Raw genomic sequence first — 18353 nt, forward strand, 5'->3', positions numbered from 1 at the left:
TCAAATTACGTGCAAATAGCAAAACTTTATTATATAATTGATACAGGTAAAACCCAAGTTATCATCTGGATACAACATATAAGCTCACAACGCATAGTTTCTTTGAGACCATAAATATAAGTAGCAACTTACATATGATCTTCGTACCGATTTTAATCAAAATCCATCTGTAACTTTTGGGGTTATCCTGGTGACTAACAGATAAACAAACAGGGGCAAAAACATAACATCCGCTCTTTATAACTCGAGAGTACACTACAAGTTTCATTCTGTTAAATCAGATCATATCAATAAAAATACATATCCTGATCAGAGATCAGAGTAACTTGGTAAGTAACAATAACAACGATTACTTGAAGGAAACATGCTAGGGGTAAAATAATGCAATTTTTTCTGACTTATTTCATTTTTTTATGAAAACTAATTCTTTTCCTCCTTTTTACCCTCCAGTTGTTTTTGTCTGGGTCTTGAAAGCAAGACAATTGATTCCTTTTATGCAGACAAAATTTTACAAACTTTCTCACTGATATCCCATTTTGTCTAAGTGGCTGGATTGATAATGTCCTTAGAATCGTCACACCCCTATCTTTGTTGTAACAAGACCAAGACCATCAAAAATTGGTTTTAAGACCATGAATTAAAGTGTATATTTTTGAAATATTTTATATTAAAGTCAGCCTCCACTTAATTTAATTACAAACTTATCATATATTCTTATCAAAATCCTGATTATTTGAAATTCTTCATTTCGTGTACTATAAAATTCTAGACACATGGAAAACTCACGCTATTAATAGCGCGCTTTTTCCCTGTCTGGTTAGGTGCTTTAATGAATTATTTAGTTTAATATATTTTTCTTATACATAACAACAAAATTTGTTATTGTTCCTCATTTGTATATTTTGGATTATTGGAATATTCTAATAATCGTGAATCCAATATTGCCGAGACTGGAAGTAAAAGAAGCTTGTGAAAAAATTGATGTAATTGGATTAAACTCACTCCATAATTACATTTTTTGAACCATTATTATTTATTTCATTGATGATAAAATTAACAAACGAGATAATTATTTGGTCGTCGTTGTATAATATATTTGCCTACTGAATTTGAAATCATGTATCAAATCTTGTGTCGTAATGCCATTCTGCTGTTGTGTACCAAATTTGTCGCAGTGGATATAAAAATGCACCAAAAGAACCTATTGTGTCTCTCTACACTTATTCCCTCATCATGTCTGTTTTAAAAGTGCCTGGCTTCTAACGATTCATAGGCAAGCTGGTGGAGTCTAGGTACCTTCTAAGAATTTATGATTTTGCTCTCTTCATTTTAAAGATGATGATTTTATTACAAAAAGACGAGATAAGCTCCGGAAGAGTAGAAAAAAATAGTTAAAATTGGTGGATCTCATTTCCTTTAATTGAACTTCGGAGCTCCATAAAACGACAGAATAATCGACTGAAAGATCGAGTGAGGAAATGAGAGAGTTCTCATCCACCATCCTCTGCTCCTTCATTGAAGTTCTTGAGTCTTTTTCTCCTTAAGTCAACTCTGCTTCGTCTCTTACTCTAAGAAAACTATTTAATTCATAAGTATTTCTTTGATGTATATAACGCAGAAATAACTCATCTATATTATTGGTGCCAGGAAATGCTGAAAATTTGTTAAAGGTGCATCAAAAGCTGTTTATAATATTTACACTTCTCACTTCCCTGTTTTTTTCCCGGTTTCACCTTAATTACTTATCTTAGATATAAAAATAAGACTCCTTTATAACTGATAAGATGATTCAGGCAATCATTCTTGACTTTATATAGTTTTCTAACATGGCATCGTAAAGATTTATAGTAAAAGCTTAATTTAATGATGGTTCCTTGGGAAGGGACGGGGTTACCCGTGTATTTCTCCTTTAATTTTTTGAACGTAGGATGATTAGCTATGGATAAGGGTATATTACATGCAATAAGCATCTTTGTGAGATCAGAGCTAAAGTATATTAATTATAACTTACTTATAATGCTCGTCCGTTCTGAGGGGTACTAAATATTAAGAAGAAATAGGATGGACCATCATTGTCATTGTGATTTTCTGCTCCCTCTTGGTCAAACATACATCGTTAAAACGTGAACACCTATGGTTTAACCTTGTATATCTAATAATGTGGGAAAGTGATGAATGCCACATGAGTTTACTTTATTTTAGAGCCTACCTGTTCCGCATCTTTCGAATTCTCTAAACCAACCTGCAACATCTTCTTTTATAGAGAATTTAATTGAACCATGTCATATTTAATTATTTCTTGCCCGGGACAATAGTATATATACATCGAATACATTTTATTTCAATGTATCTAATTAAAATTAAGAAGTTTATTTACGAAACTACCCTTAAACCTTTGAACTAATAATTTGATATATTTTTTGATAGAATTACCTCTTTTTTTTTTTAGAGTGACGTAAAGTTTTTAAATAGATATGTTCTATGTCCCCAAAATTCATTTAAGAACTTGTCGCAGAAATGGCAATATCTGTAAGCCTCAACCATACATTCAATGTCAGTTTACAAAATAAAAGATCTGATATCAAATTTAACAAATGTGTGTGAAATTAAAGGTTTAGCGTAGAAGCATGAGTAAGGGCAATAACTAAGGTAACCTTCAGGTCCTGTGACCCAAACGTAAACTTGTACATCACTTTTAAGAATGAATCATTCATAAATTTTTGATATTCTAAAGCTCGTACCATTGAACAATCATTTCTGAATGACGTCATCATTAATCAATCTTCACTATCAAGGATCCAATGTTTAATAATAATAATAAATACTTCAATTAAGCCTAAATGAAGAATAATGGATGAAGAAACTTAAAGGGAAACTAAAGTAATTCAATGGATTAGCTGAGATACTTTAATATTAAATACTTCTACATATGAGTATAAATAAGAATCAAACTAGGACCCAAACACTTTTATTTGTTGATTCGTTCATTTTCTGAAAAGTTTGTATTGATTCCACATTAATGAAAAATTTCCCACCTAATAGTAGAAAAAAATAGATATTGTATGCTATAATTAAATGAAAAGAAAACATATTATAAATTGAACCACCAATAAATTTAAAATCAATATTGTTATCCCCTCATGATAAATTATAACACTGAAGTGTCACTGCATATAAGGAACCATTCATATTCAGGAGGAACTGATTCACGAAGTATATGTCTGGCAATTGCTGAGAAAAAGCGAAAAGAGAATATAAGTATGAGCATCCAAATGAACTCCCTTCAATGATTTTTTCCGTTCAAGCGTTCAAAAATAAATAGAAAGCGTGAATAGTGTTCATTTTTTTAATCAATCTTCAAGTGCAACAAAAATACTTTATAAAAAGTTTTGGTTGAAAATAGATTAACCAATACCTGTAGACTTAATTTCATCCATTACTACAGTTTTCTCAAAAAAGAAGGTCAATTTATCATATCCTGTTTTTTGAAATAGGTCTTTGAAGTTGGTTTTACTTTTTTCATTAGAATAACAGCTGGACAATTGTAAAACAAAGATTCCAAAAAACTGCATTTCTACTTTAAAATATTTAGTAGATGCTAATTAATGGTTGTATTCACATGAAATACCATTCAACAAATGATATGAATTTTTAGGCAGTATTTAGCGTTGCCGTTCTTTTTTGTTACCCAAGGATAATTATTTATCTAACATTAACATATAAGTGACACATAGAGTAACAAAGCAGTAATCATAAAAAACATTGTTAAGTAGTATGAATTCTTAATTAGACCGAAATGATTAGTCACACCTTCTAATGAGTGTTAGGTAATAACTTTTTATATTATTTCCTTAACAAGTAGTAAATATTTTGAAACACGTAAGTCCTTTAATTATTAAATAGCGCCTATGATTAGCTCGAAATAAATTAATCCGTCTTCCAATTAGAAGCTTTTATTTTTTCATGTACAAAGTGCGACAAGGAAGTTTTCCGCGATCAAGAAAGAAAACCAAAACTTTAATAACTTTTTATTAGCTAAGTATAACGAAAACTGTTTCTGAAAAAACTTGTAGCAATCAATCTTGGCAATAATTATTCAAAATATGGCCGCATCCAGCCTCCACACGAGGTCGTAACTTGGCGCAGGTTGCCAAAATATAATCGGTGGAAATGTTGGTCCATTGCTTCTTGATGGTGGCCTTGAGCTCCTGCACATTTCTGTCTGATGTCTTCCCAACCTTACTTTCAAAGACACTACACACACTGAAGTCGAGGGGATTGAGATCAAGAGTGGAAGAGGGCCAGAAGGGTTTATCCCAGAAGTCAGCAAAGTGCTCCTTGCAGAAGTTCTGTGTCTTCAAGGCCGTATGGCTGGGGGCACCGTCTTGGATCCACACATGGTTATTCTCAGGGTAGTTAGCCTTCAGCCAGGCCAAGATTTTTGACCTCAGGATCTTATAGTAGGCCTCAGTCCCGATTTACTCATTGGCTTTGAAGAAGAAGGAATCCATCTCTTCCCATCAGAGGCCACAACTGCCAATCACATTTTTTGGGCCGGATGTTTTGTCCTGAAGGTGCCCTATACTTCCCCAGGTGATTCTAATATAAGTTTGTCGTTTCTGCAATTCAAAACCTGGTCGACTGGGAAGATTTTCTTGTCTGAGGGGATCTTTACAGTTGACGGATGACTCTTCAAGTAATTAATGACTTTTTTGCATCTTTCAAGCTTTAAGGCCTTCATCCTATCGGCGAGATGTCTTGGAGTCCTGATAAAGCTCTTAAGGTCGAGTTCATCACTAACTGCCCTCCTGATGGTGATCTCCACCACGCTGAACTCGTCAGCCCAGCAGCGCATTGATTCTGTTGGATCTTCCTTGATCTTTGCCTCCAGGGACTTGAGAAATGTTTAATCTTGCTTCAAACCATTTCATTCACTTTCTGCCTCATATTTGACTCCTTTCCCATTCTTTTTGGCCTCTCTGATGTTCCGGACTCTCCTAACGGTCACGCCAACAATGTCTGAGATTCTTTTTGGATCAACATCCACAAACCTTTATCTTTTTGATTCTTGTTCACTCATTTTTCGTCCGATTTTGATCAAATCAAAACAATGTACAAGAAAAATAACACATTACTTGAGATGTCATCTGAAACCTTAATTAGCGCAAAAAAAAAAAAAAACGATTAATAACGCAAAAAATTTCTCTGTCTAACTCCATACATTTTGTTATTATTTTTCTGAAAGTTAAAATAAAATATTACTGTTTAGCATGTTTTTACTCTTTCGAAAAAAAAGTTTGTAATTAAAAAAAAAGAGCACAAGGAGAATGTGAGAGCGAGATATATGGTACAACTGAATTAAAACCCTTGTCAATATAGGATTTTGGGGGAGAAAATGAATTACTTTCTATAAAGAGGAGAACCTTTTACATTTAAAATAGGACTTATGCGGGGAAAATATTGTAAATACATTTGTATTCATATGTATTTATTTTATGACGCATTGTGAAAACATTTTACACCAAAGATAGGCAATAATGTATACTTCAGAGGGAGAAATTAATACCACAACGACCGATGAAAAAATGGAAAAGTAGAAGAAACAGCTCTTGCGACAACCGTTTTTCCTTTTTTTTAAATTTTTATAGGTAGTTTTTTCATTACAGACTACTCAGCTTAACTAATGAGTAAGGTTGATAATTCAGGTAAGGATACAAAAGCGTCCGAGGAGAGGGAAGAAATACTTATGGTATCATTGCCCATTGACTAAAATATTAAACATCTTTCTCTATCAAGAACGTAATCAATTCCCGCCTTTATTATTCAATATTAATATAATATTAGACACTGATAGTCGATAGAGAACTGAATAAAATGCCTAAAATAACGTCTCCTTCTGTCTGGATTTCTGGAAATGGAGGACCAGGAATTGGACAATACTTACCGGACGAGAAACAGATGACTTGTCCGATTTGTCGATATAAATGTGCCTTTAATCCACCGTCTAGAATTAAACACCACTCATTATCTTCATATCATATGAAAAGCATGGATATTTATCTAAAAGATCAAGTTAATGATGAATACATCAAGTTCAGACTTTAACTATGATCTCACAAAGATGCTTATTGCATATAATATACCCTTTTCCATTGCTATTCATCCTACGTTTAAAAAAAATTTATGGAGGAATACACGGGTAAACCCATCCCTTCCCGAGGAACCATAACTAACTTCATGGAAGATATTGGTAATCATGTCATTTATAGAAATAACGCCATGTTAAATTGTGAAGTTGAGATAATTTTCAGCATGTTTTGAGTCATCTACACCAAATTACGATCAAAGTTATGAACAAAAGTATAAAATATTTACTAATTTCGAAATTGAACTCTGAATTTTGTACCATCTAACAATAAGTATTCATTCTTTTTAAACCTAATCATAAAATATGATTCTATTTTAGCTAAAAATATCCAGAATTATGATACACAACTCATTAAATGGCAAAAACAAGTGCTTAAATGGTCACAACAACGGAAGTAGTAGCTTTGGATGGTTCGCAACTAGTTTGACTGACACTAGTTTCTTCACTAAAAGACTTTGGTATGATCATTAGGTTTTCCAATATTACATAGTCAATAAACATTACTTTTTTTATCACTTAAAGATTAACTATGGTTCATAAGCTACAAGAAATGGTGTTCAGAAAACTCATAAAAGGGAAAAACAACAGCTTAAATGGTCACAACAACAGGGGTTAGCTGCATTGGGTGTAGCGTTATAATTACCAATTGTGTGTATCCTTCATGATAATAGTATTTAAGTTCATTTTAAAAAATTAGCTGTCTTATATGCTCTGATTTTGGAACATACATATAATATGAATTGTTTCTGCTCTAGGAATGAGAATTTCAATGCAAAGAGAAAGATATGCCATTAATAATGGAAAACAATATCAGCCAAATGACCACCACAGCTACGCTTACAGAATCGTATCCTTTTTATGAAATTTTCCATTACCAAATAGCAAATTGGCTGTTGTATGCCCTAGATATCTTCACAAATTCCATCTTTGAGGTCTTGAATCGACGTATGGCTGAAATGCTTGTTGTTGTTTTTTTTTAAATGGAAAATTTGCTTTGGGGAAGTTACTCGCCCTGGTAAAAATTGACTTGAACAAAGCTCGCCGGACAGAAGAATTTCCTTCCTTAATTTAATTTAAATAATTAAAAGACTTGAGGGAAAGAGTGGACACTCTTTAGAAGAAGGGTATGTTTTTCCTTCTCTTTGCTGATTTATTTAAATTGTCGGCTGCCATAAGGTCTATTTTAAAGGTCTTGAATGCATTGCATGTACTATGTACTTTGTCATTGTAGACTTAATTTAATTATTTATTATAATTAGCCAATCTTTATTAATTGAACATATTTTTATAATAGTAACGTGTAGTGTAGTGTACTTTGAGTAAAAAGTCTGTTTGATAGGACTGTCTTAGTCTTTTTTTTTTTTTGGATACTAGTGATATTGACCCATATTCAAAACTCCTTGATCTAAAAAACTATACAGGCCAATTTTTATGCCACTGTATAAAGGAGTCTTCGAAAATATATTAATTAAAGCCAAGAAGCGATTTTGCAACCGTATTAAAATTCAAAAATTAATTGTTTAAACAAATATAACAAAAGTTCGTGTTAAGATGCATGCAAAACTTTCTCAAAGAGACAAACAGATAAAGGAGGAATGAAGACAATGTTATGGCAAGTAAAAGTGCAAGTATGGAGAAAATTATGCTACACATGTCTTGATTATTGCCCATATTTAATTATAATTAATTATCCAAATTAATTATTTCCAACAATATTATTTAAGTTTATTTTGTAAAATTCACGTAAGTATTTAATATTTAAAAAGTAAATTAGGTTATTTTTGAACTATATATTTATTTTTTTAAATTAAATTTTTAATTGAATTAGTTTATAAAGATAATATAACAAAATATCAACAGCTATTTTATAAAAAAATAATCATTTTAAATCATGAATCCTGAGAGAATAACAACTATATATTAGTCGGTGCAATAGCTGTAGATGAAAACCTTATTTCTTTCCCTTATTTATAGGATGAATTTAGGAATTGATTATATGAACGAGTGTGTACATAATGTTATAATTAATCGTTGAGATGGGATTTTCGGATAACTCCTTAAATACGGTGAAATAGAGTGTTGCATATCCTAAATAAATAGGTTAATTATATCTAATTTTTAATACATGTGTTTCAACATTACAAAAGTCAAATAGAATCATCCCAAATCTTCTCAAGTTATATCAACGGTATATTTGTAATGGAAAGTTTCAAAATACTGACGTACCATTTTCGATTATAAATTCTAATTGGTAAAATCATAAGAATTTTGTATACCAGACATTTTAAATCAATTTTTCATTTTCTCCAAGAACCTTGTAGGCAGCAAGGTTGCACTGTGACGAGTCGTACCTGTTGTCTATCTGTACAATAATGGCGTCAATAAATGCCAAGTATTGCTGCCTGAAGTATTGATCCGGGCTGGTTGGGTGGAATGGTGCAGTGTCTGGATGGGTTTCCTAACCTTGTAATACTTAAGGGATCCAGGTCCAACTCATCCGCTTTGACACTGCTTTCTCGAACAGATCGTGAAATTCCTCATCTGTTCTCCATGCCATCATCTGACTCCTTGTTACTTTGACTGCCTCCAGTATATCCAGTAAAAGAACATTACATGGCTTATTATTATTATTTTTATATTACGAAATATGGATACTGAGGTTTAATCTAAACAAGAGTATACATTGACAATATTTAGTTTTGAAGACTAAGTTACAAAATTAAAGAGTCTTTTTGAAATAGAGTACCTGAAACGATAGGGGAGCGGGATTGACAGGACCAATTCAACTGTTCAAGGGCAACGATGGACTTGGTCACCATCTCTAGCCTCAGGCTGTGGGGCCTCTAAATGACAGACCCGGGCGTAGAAGGAATCACAAGCTCCTGAAGACCTTCATCAGTGCCCGTTGAGCTATTTCTTGCTGTTTACGGCGGTTGGCGTCCAATTTGATATCATTGCGACTCTGTGACAATTTGAATCCTGGTGGCTATTAAATCTGGGTGACGCCTTTTCCCAGTTACAAAAGCCGAATGAAATAAATGCTGGTTCTTTGTTCTTGGCCAATTTCAAGCATCCACGTTTTTCTGCCTGTGCACAGTAGAAACACTGTACCTGTTTCAGGGAGGACTCGTGATTGATCCAGGGGTAGCTTTGGTACCATTTGGCTTGAAACATATTTTTTTTGCGTGATGGAAGAAGTAGGGGATGATTGGGGCTAAGCCAGTCGTCAAAACTGGCATCAGCTTCATCATCATCTTTCGCCTGAGTTGCACGATTACCCTTAACGGCATTTTCTTCTAGTTGAACTTCATGGAGAACAGGCCTCCGATTTTAATGTATACGGATGTTCGTCATCATGTTTTTCATTCTCATTGTGCTTGAAAAATGAAGTGATCATTGATGTTTTCAACTTATTGTTATGAGCCATTATAGAATACTAAAATCAATTCACGCTGTGAATTATGTAAGGGGCACACTTACATATAGATCTAGGAAAAAATAATTTTGACCTTAGACGAGCTCGATACTTTTTGTGGTGGCAAGAGTCTTTTTAATTTTCCAAGTACTTTAATTCGTTCTTTCAATATTATTTATGTTTTATTGTTGATATCCAATTGCTAAGGGTGATAATTTTGATAAGAATAGAAAAGCGTGCGAGGAGAAGAGAAGAAATACTTATGGCATCATTGATTAAATAATATACATCTTCTTTTATCAATCATGAACGTTATCATTCTCGCCTTTATTATTCAATATTAATATAATAATATTAGATGGTGATAGTCTATAGAGAACGGAATAAAATGCCTAAAATAACGTCGCCTTCTGTCTGGATTTCTGAAAATGGAGGCCCAGGAATTTGGAAAATACTTACCGGATGAGTAACAGATGGTTTGTCGGATTTGTCGAAATAAATGTGCCTTTAGTCTCCTAGCTAGAATTACACACCACTCATTATCCTCATCTCATATCAAGAGCATGGATATTCATCTAAAAAATAAAGTTAATGATGAATATATCAAGTCAGACTTTAACTCTGATCTCACAAAGATGCTTATTGCATGTAATATAACCTTATCCATTGCTAATCATCTATGTTCAAAAAATTTATGGAGAAATACACGGGTAAACCTATCCCTTCCCGAGAAACCATCATTAAATTAAAGGAGGATGTTGGTACTGATGTCATTTATAGAAATACTTATAAAAATGTTTTGAGTCATCCACACCAAATGACGATCAAGTTATCAGTAAAAAGTATAAATATTTACTAATTTCGAAATGGAACTCTGAATTTTGTATTATCTAACAGTAAGTATTCGATTTTTTTAAAATCTAACCCTAAAATATGATTCTATTTTAGCTAAACATATCAAGAATTATGATAGGCAACTCATTGAATAGCAAAAACAACTGCTTAAATGGTCACAACAACGGGGGTAATAGCTTTGGATGGTTCGCAAGTAGTTTGTCTGAGACTAGTTTCTTCACTTAAAGACTTGGGTATGATAATTAGGTTTTCCAATAGAACATTGTCAATAAATATTACTTTTTGGTCACTTAAGGCTTAGCTATGGTTGATGGGCTCCAAGAAATGGTGTTCAGAAAACTCATAAAAGGAAAAAACAACTACTTAAATGGTCACAACAACGAGGGTAGTTACATTGGGTGTATCATTATAATTAGCAATTGTGTAAATCCTTCATGATAATAGTATGTTGTTATATAAGCATAAATAACGGGGAAAATATTTTTTTTGATGCTCTTAATAAGGAGTAATACCGCCTGACATTACTACATAATTAGCTTTTGCTCTAAATCTTTAAGATGGATTTATTTCTAACATTTTTTGATTAGTATATTTATTCTCTAATTTTATGATTTTGACATTTACTTTATTATTAATAATTAGTTAGATTTCATTGGTAAAGATATATCTATACTGTACACAATTGTATATAGCAACTTCCACATGAAAAAGAGGGGTGATTATCTTTTTTGATTAAACTCCACGTCTCGCTTGTGTTTTGCAACCTAAAGTTATGACATATTTAACTGGATTCAGGTGTCAGAACAAGAAAATATTATTTGGATCAATCTATAATTTCAATATTCTGTATATATAATTTATTGTTATTAGTTATATGATTCCAATTGTTTAATTTTGTAAATTTAACATAAATGTATGATGGTATATTTTTTAGTATGTAGATTATATTTAATGAAAGCCTTCTTTTTTAAATCTGGAACTTCAAATATATTTCGAAATACTCTACTTTGTCGTTTCATTAGCTATTATTCTGAGAATAAGGTTCATAATGAATTACAATTTCATGGAATGTGACGCTTTCAAATCTACTGTAACGGATAAGAAACGTCTAAGTCAATTATACGTAGTATATCTTCATTAAACATTTTGCTAATAAATACTTTCGTTATACCCTCAAAAATCATAATAAAGCAGGTAGATGAGAATCACATCAGTATTTTTAACAATGATCCCATATGTATTTCCCCTCCCCCCCTTCTCCTTGCACGCGTTTTTCTCTACAATATTATCAACTATACGCAATAGCTCATAAAGTTAAACAGCGGAACCACATAGCAATTACTTAAGCTTAAAATACCACGTGATGTTCAGATAAAATTATAACTATGACAATTATCATAGTCTTATAATAGTACAAAGTTCATATGAGTTCACCAAGGGGAATTTATCTTCAAAAATAATGTATTTCCCCACAACAAGTTGCGTGATTGGAGCCTGTGCTCCTCCATATACTATCAAAACTCATTGCTCTTAGTTACATAAGTGAGATTATTATTTACATTAAATGAAGGAAGGCGATTCTTCCACCTGGTGAGCTTTCCCAGGGCAAACTTATCCAAGGCTAGTTTTCCAAAGGCGAGCTTTTCTATATATTTTTCTCCCTTAAAAAGTTAAAGAAGACATGGCCCCCTGCTGAGCAGATTCCCCATGTGGGTTTGTTTTCTAGCTAACTGCCTTAGCGCTAATGCGCACATAACACGGCCTACGCTCGTAATCTGCATCCCTGATTTTCAATAGCCTCTTTCAAATGTTAAAACACAATTACAATAATGATGACAATTATTATTATTATCATCATTAATACTTATTAAGTAAGCTAATATCATTCCCCAAAACCTGGAGGGATGGTATTACATGCCCCCCCCCCACTTTCATCTTCCCGTTGTCTACGCCCCTGCTTATGGGCCATAGGTACTTCAAAATATTAGTTATACAATGTCACTACTTGTCTTTATTGAACAAATTATATTTTCAGAAGTGTTCATTTGAATCGTAGCAATCCAAGACGAATTAATTGGCTGAAGCAATCTCCCTTCATGTTACTACCTAAAAAATGATTGAACAGATTGAATTCTCAATGTGTTCATCCAAGACGAATTAACTGTCTAATACAATCTTCCCCCCCACTTCTTATTATTAATAGTAGATAGACATAGAATAAAACAAAAACTGATGCTAAGGGAGCAAAAACGGAGGAGGAAGTTTGTATTTATTAAATTTACTTAGGTTCATGTTGTTCTTAATTTAGACTTCCTTATTTCAAAACATATCAACAATTATAAAAAAAAGTGCAATACTCCTAACCCCAATTTCAAAAATCTTTCTTGAAATCTAGTAACATCAGACTTTCTACTAGACAAGCAAAAGAAAAAGACCCTGTAAAAATTCCTGCAGTCTGTCCAATCAATTCAACATTGGTTTCTTTTCAAACTACCACCTTGATACCATGAACTAATTTTATTCTGGTTCGTAGCCCATTTATATACATCAATGTTACTCCAAGCAAGATTTTGAACCACTCCCAACATCAAATGTAACTCAGGCGGATAAATTAGTTTTAAGAAGCGATGTATCAAAATATCCATGTAGTCGAGAAAAAGGAGGACGATCACATTTGAATAAATCGTTTGCCCTGTGCATACAACCTCAAGCATGAATGAAATCTGCCAAAAGTTATGATTTATCAATCTTAAGGCTCCTACAATACACCTCTCTCTCCTGGAAAACAACTTTCATTAGTGTTATGTCAGCCCTTATTTAAGTCTGAACACTTTAACATTATCATAATTTTTAAGTACGTCCATTTCAGTCCTAAAACGTATGTATATTGCTCGGTCCTTGATGAAATAACTCATCTTTATTTTTTTAAATCAGTTCTAGTACTGACAGTCCTAAGGACCAGTCCGAAGTCCTGTGATTCAAAGTCATATTCTACTCCAGGACATTAAAGAAAAAAATCAAGTGTTTCTATAAGCATTTAGTTAACGGCACTAAAGGACTCTAGGCTAAGAGTGGACACTCAAGGCAAGGAAGGTAGGATTTAGCAGTTCTCAATTCCGATTTGCTTAAAATTAGAAGCTGCTACATGTTCCTCAAGGCCCCCCCCCCTAACAAAAAGAGAAGAATAAGGGCGACTACGTTACCTCAATAACACGATATTATAGTTTGGTATTAGCAACAAAAGCATTTAACGCTTTATTAGGAACATAATCTTCCCTGTTTTTAGATTGAATTGTTTATTTTTCCGTTGACCGCTCTTTCCCTCGAGCTCTTCAAACGGCACATATTATTATTTCATAAAAATACATGCCGTTTATTAAATAAATACACACAGTCAAACTTTTCTTCCTTGTTCTGAGGTAAAAGATGTCCTTGCGTAAAACTGAATTGAATAAATAAGTACTGTCACAATACAAACAGATGTTTTTTCTGGGATGAGAGATACTTGGACAAACATTAGCTAACTTAATGGCAGTTGTACGGGTTACTCCAACTTTTTCTGTTCCTATAAGTTCCAATTTTTTTTTTGATATTATCATAAATTTTAAGTACGTCCTGGACCATGCCAACAACAATCATTTTTAAACCTACTTGTAGAACATTATTTGCCAAATGCAAATTGATTTTTGAAAGGTGATTTAGTAGGACTAGTATGATTTCCCCTTAAATACATGCCTTTAGAAACCCACGATCACCACATAAACTTAAGCATGAAATCAACCCTATTCTTCTCAGGCTCTTCATGCTTGTAATAAAGTCAAGCAGCGTGGTCGACATACATATATATATATATATATATATGTCGACCACAAACTTTTGGATTATAAAGGTAAAAACAATCAGGAACACACCACTTCAAACAGAGGATTACATTTTGAGTAGTGTTATTATTGAAATTTCAACTAACACAAAAGCAGAAATTACCTTAATTTATTTGATATAAAAACTCAATCGAGTTATGTCATAATGATAAACTAAGGTTAATAATTTGTTTCTTTAAAGATTTATTATACGGATGAAAACATTTATATAAAAATTGTATTTCATAACAAGGGATATTTCATTACAAAGCATATATCTGTAAGCCCAAAATATTAAGCCTAGACATTAGCTTGTCAACCAGCCTGATGACAAAACTTTTAATAGTAAAATCAAAAGAAAACACATCTTACTAATAAGATTCATTTTGTATGAATGTTGTAAGCTAACGATCATCATTTTTGAATGAAAAAATGAAGAGAAAGATGACGACGCCTTAACAACGTTTAGAAAAAATAAATATAAAATAATTTGTTTAAAGGCCAGTTGAGTTCAAAATCAAGTTACGTTGTACAACATACTTACAAAAAAAAAAAAAAAAAAACAGAAATTGGTGATTCAGTAAATAATTATTTTTTCAATTCAAAAACTATTCCTACAATGATAATTTAATTATATAGCAGAACATACCGTCTGTTAGTACACATATTAACAGACGATCCCTGACTTAAAAGAAGATAACTATTAGTAAAGTCATGTGATATTTGAAATTAACTTATTTTCTAACATGGTAAAAAAATTGTAAGTATAATTTCTAGAGCTTGTAATCCTAAATGTAATAATAACCTAAAAAATATTTTTTTAAGGATGGTAGCAAAAATATAGGGAATAATTGTCCTTAAAAATGCCAAAGTTATCGTAGAAAAAGAATGAATTAACTCGATACTTATTTTTCAAATTGCTTGAGTAGTAAATTTATAACTAAAAACCTAAGAAACTTGTTCAATTGAAAATTAAAGGCCAAAATATATCATTCAAAATCTGTAATTCAGAAAACAATTTATTTAAGTGAGACGATCCCCGTGTCTTCTTGTATGATGAAGTGTTGAATTCGGCCCTTACAAATTGAAAACAACAAATAATAACTCATAGGTATAAGAGATCTGTTATCATGGTAATTTTACTTCCTATCAATTAGTTGAAAAAAACTTTAGACTTCTGAATTAATGGGATCCCGTGTAATATGCGTTCTAAGATGAGAATTATAATTAGACTTAGTGGCAGTTCGCTTGCCGCAAATACCGCAGCTGTATGGTTTTTCTCCCGTGTGCACCTTTAAGTGGTCTGTCAAGTAGTATGCTCTTGAAAACTTCTTTAAACACCTAGGACATTCAAAGTTTCGAGATCCAGAATGCTCTTGTACATGACGCTGCCAATTGGATTTTGTAACAAACTTCGTTCCACATTCGTTACATACATAGGGTTTGATTCCTTTGTGAGAATTGACATGAGCTTCCAATAAATTAGGGCGTAGGTAAGCCTTTGGACAAATATGGCATTTATAGGGTCTAGAGGTAACTCCTCTATGCTGCCATTGATGTTCTACAAGACTGTGCTTAGTGGTAAAACTTCGTTTACAAATATCACATTTAAAAAGTTTTTGCCCATGATGTTTTATACGAATATGCTTAGGTATACTTGTCTTATAAAAGAGCTGATCACATATAGGACATTTTGCATATAATGAAGATTTTCGATGTGTCGGAATAAAATTTTCTTCGTGTTTCAAACGGATATGCCGTGTCAGTATAGAATTGTGTACAAAAATCTCTCCACAATATTTACATTTTTTGGGCTTGTTTTCGTGCTCAGCCTCATAGTGCCAGTCCAAGTCTCTTTGAGTAGTAAATAATTTACCACATGTACAAAATAATTCTTTAGGAACTTTGGGTGTATTTTCCCCATGAACATTCTTCTTATGATCTGACAAATTTGAGTGCCTCTTGAAACTCTTATTACAAACATCGCAAGTCAATGGAGTTTCCCCTGTATGCACTCTTATGTGTTCTTTTAATTTACTTGGAGTGAAAAACCGTTTTTGACAAATCATACACTCATAATTACCCACTTCAAAATGTCTTTTGTAATGACATTTTAGGAGCGTAATTTTGGAAAACTTTTTTCCACACTCAGAACATTCAAAGGGCTTATCTTCAAAATGACAGTACATATGCTTTATTAACATTTCCTTATCCTTAAAGGCTCTATCACACTTATCGCACACGTATTCACCATTATGATTTGGACTAGGATCAATAATATTCTTCTCAATAGCATTAGTGACTAAGGAATGACTATTTTTCTTGTGATCCTTAGCTTGTCGCTGTGAGTTGAAAATAATATGACACAGGGAACATTTAAATGGAGCTGCTTTAATCATCAATAAATGTTCAAGTAATTGGGGACCCGATGTAAATACTTCAAAGCAAATATAACATTTCCAGTGCTTGCCATCCGTTCCTAGAGCAGGCTGATTTATAACCGATGATGAATGGGATGTTTTGTGAGTTCCAAAATCTTTCAGAACTTCGTTTGAAGGAATTTGAGATGGAATATCAAGAGCCACTTTACTTTTTTCAAGTTTTTTAAGCTCCATCACCTTTTTACATTTTTTTTCTAAATGCTCTGAAAGTTCCCCAAAATAGTTCATCTTTGTACCACACATTTCACATGTAAAATTTTGAAACGATGTATTAAATATTACTTGTTCCTGCTGTTCCTGTTGTTGCTGCTCAAGTTGTTCCTGTTGTTGTTGATGAATAATTAAATTGACATAGGGTTGAAGAGGATTGTTAGAATTGAGAGTAAAATACTGATCCTCATCAATACAATCTTCTTCCATTGTTTCAAGAGCAACCAAATCTTGAAGAGTGATATCATCCTCATCCTCCTCATCCAGTTCTTCCCTATCCTCATCGACCTCTCTACCTTTTTCTTCTTCTTTCATATTCCTCACTGGATCCTCAAATCCTCCTTGAGAAATATCGCGACTTGAACAAGGTTGTGGAGAGGAAGGAGGCTTCTTATTCAGTTTTGAGGATGAGGATGATTTATCCACATCAACAATCCCTCCTCCTTTATTCATATTTCTCATCAAATGAATAAAATCATCAGAGTCTGCGAATTCCGAGGAGACAATGATCTGAAAGTCCTCATCGGCCTTGAGAATCTTTTTCAACTCATCAATGGAATGTACAGTTTCTGTTTTCTTTATCAATTGAGGAGTTTTTGACGTATTGGTCACGGTGACTTCTGGCTTATTTTGTATCTGAGGCAGAGAGGAATGGGAAATGTGTACTTTATTCTGGACATTAGGAAGAGGATCCTCGTACTCAATGACTTGAGAAGTGGAAGGAGGGTCCTGGGGTGTTGTGGCTGAGGGATAGTCCGGGTTGGATGTGTTTGCATAAAGGAGAGGAGGAGGGGTCGTGTTTGGATGAGGAGGGAGGAGGAGAGGTAACATGACCATCATGCTTTCCTCTTCTTCTTCTTCTTCTTCCTCCTGTGGCTCCTGAGTAGGGGTCGCCAATCCCGTACCCCCGCCACAGGAAGAGACACGCGATTCGAATCATCAAAGAGGGCGTTCAGGAGATCTTCTTTGGAATGCGAGTTGGAAACATGCTCACGTAGGTTTCCTTCCCTGATTTCCCTCCCACACAAGGGACAAGACTCCATCGGATCCTCCCTTCTCGGAATACGTCTTGAGTTCGATCTCTCAGGAACCACTTCCTTTATTGCAGGACAAATTCATTATGTGCCATTAATGTCTAAGGGCTCTAAGAGCGAGTGAGGACTGATGAGGCTCAATTTTGATTCAAGAACAAGAAGGAACTCCGAACTCAAATTCAGTAATCACCTTTCAGCTCAGTCAGGAATGAATCTGATCCTGAGCTAGGAAAGAAAGAAACAGAGAGAGAGAGAGAAAACAGAGACAAAAGAAAGAGAAAGAAAGAAAGGAAGAGAAAGAAAGAAACAAAGAGAGAGAGAGAAACACACACACAGAGCAAGATTGATAAACAAACACAAAAACAAAAAGAACAGAATCTAAACAAAGTC

At 33.3% G+C, this 18353-nt stretch overlaps 1 protein-coding gene across 1 annotated transcript; it reads right to left on the reverse strand.

Annotated features, from left to right (window-relative positions):
* Window positions 1–14465: 14465 nt before the first annotated feature.
* LOC121117442 (uncharacterized) lies at window positions 14466–18238 on the reverse strand. Its single transcript, XM_040711876.2, has one exon. The coding sequence runs from the start codon at window positions 17767–17769 to the stop codon at window positions 15448–15450; it is 2322 nt and encodes a 773-aa protein (XP_040567810.1). The 5' UTR covers window positions 17770–18238; the 3' UTR covers window positions 14466–15447.
* Window positions 18239–18353: the final 115 nt, after the last annotated feature.

The sequence above is a fragment of the Lepeophtheirus salmonis genome, chromosome 5 (genome assembly GCF_016086655.4).
Source record: "Lepeophtheirus salmonis chromosome 5, UVic_Lsal_1.4, whole genome shotgun sequence".
NCBI lineage: Eukaryota > Metazoa > Arthropoda > Copepoda > Siphonostomatoida > Caligidae > Lepeophtheirus > Lepeophtheirus salmonis.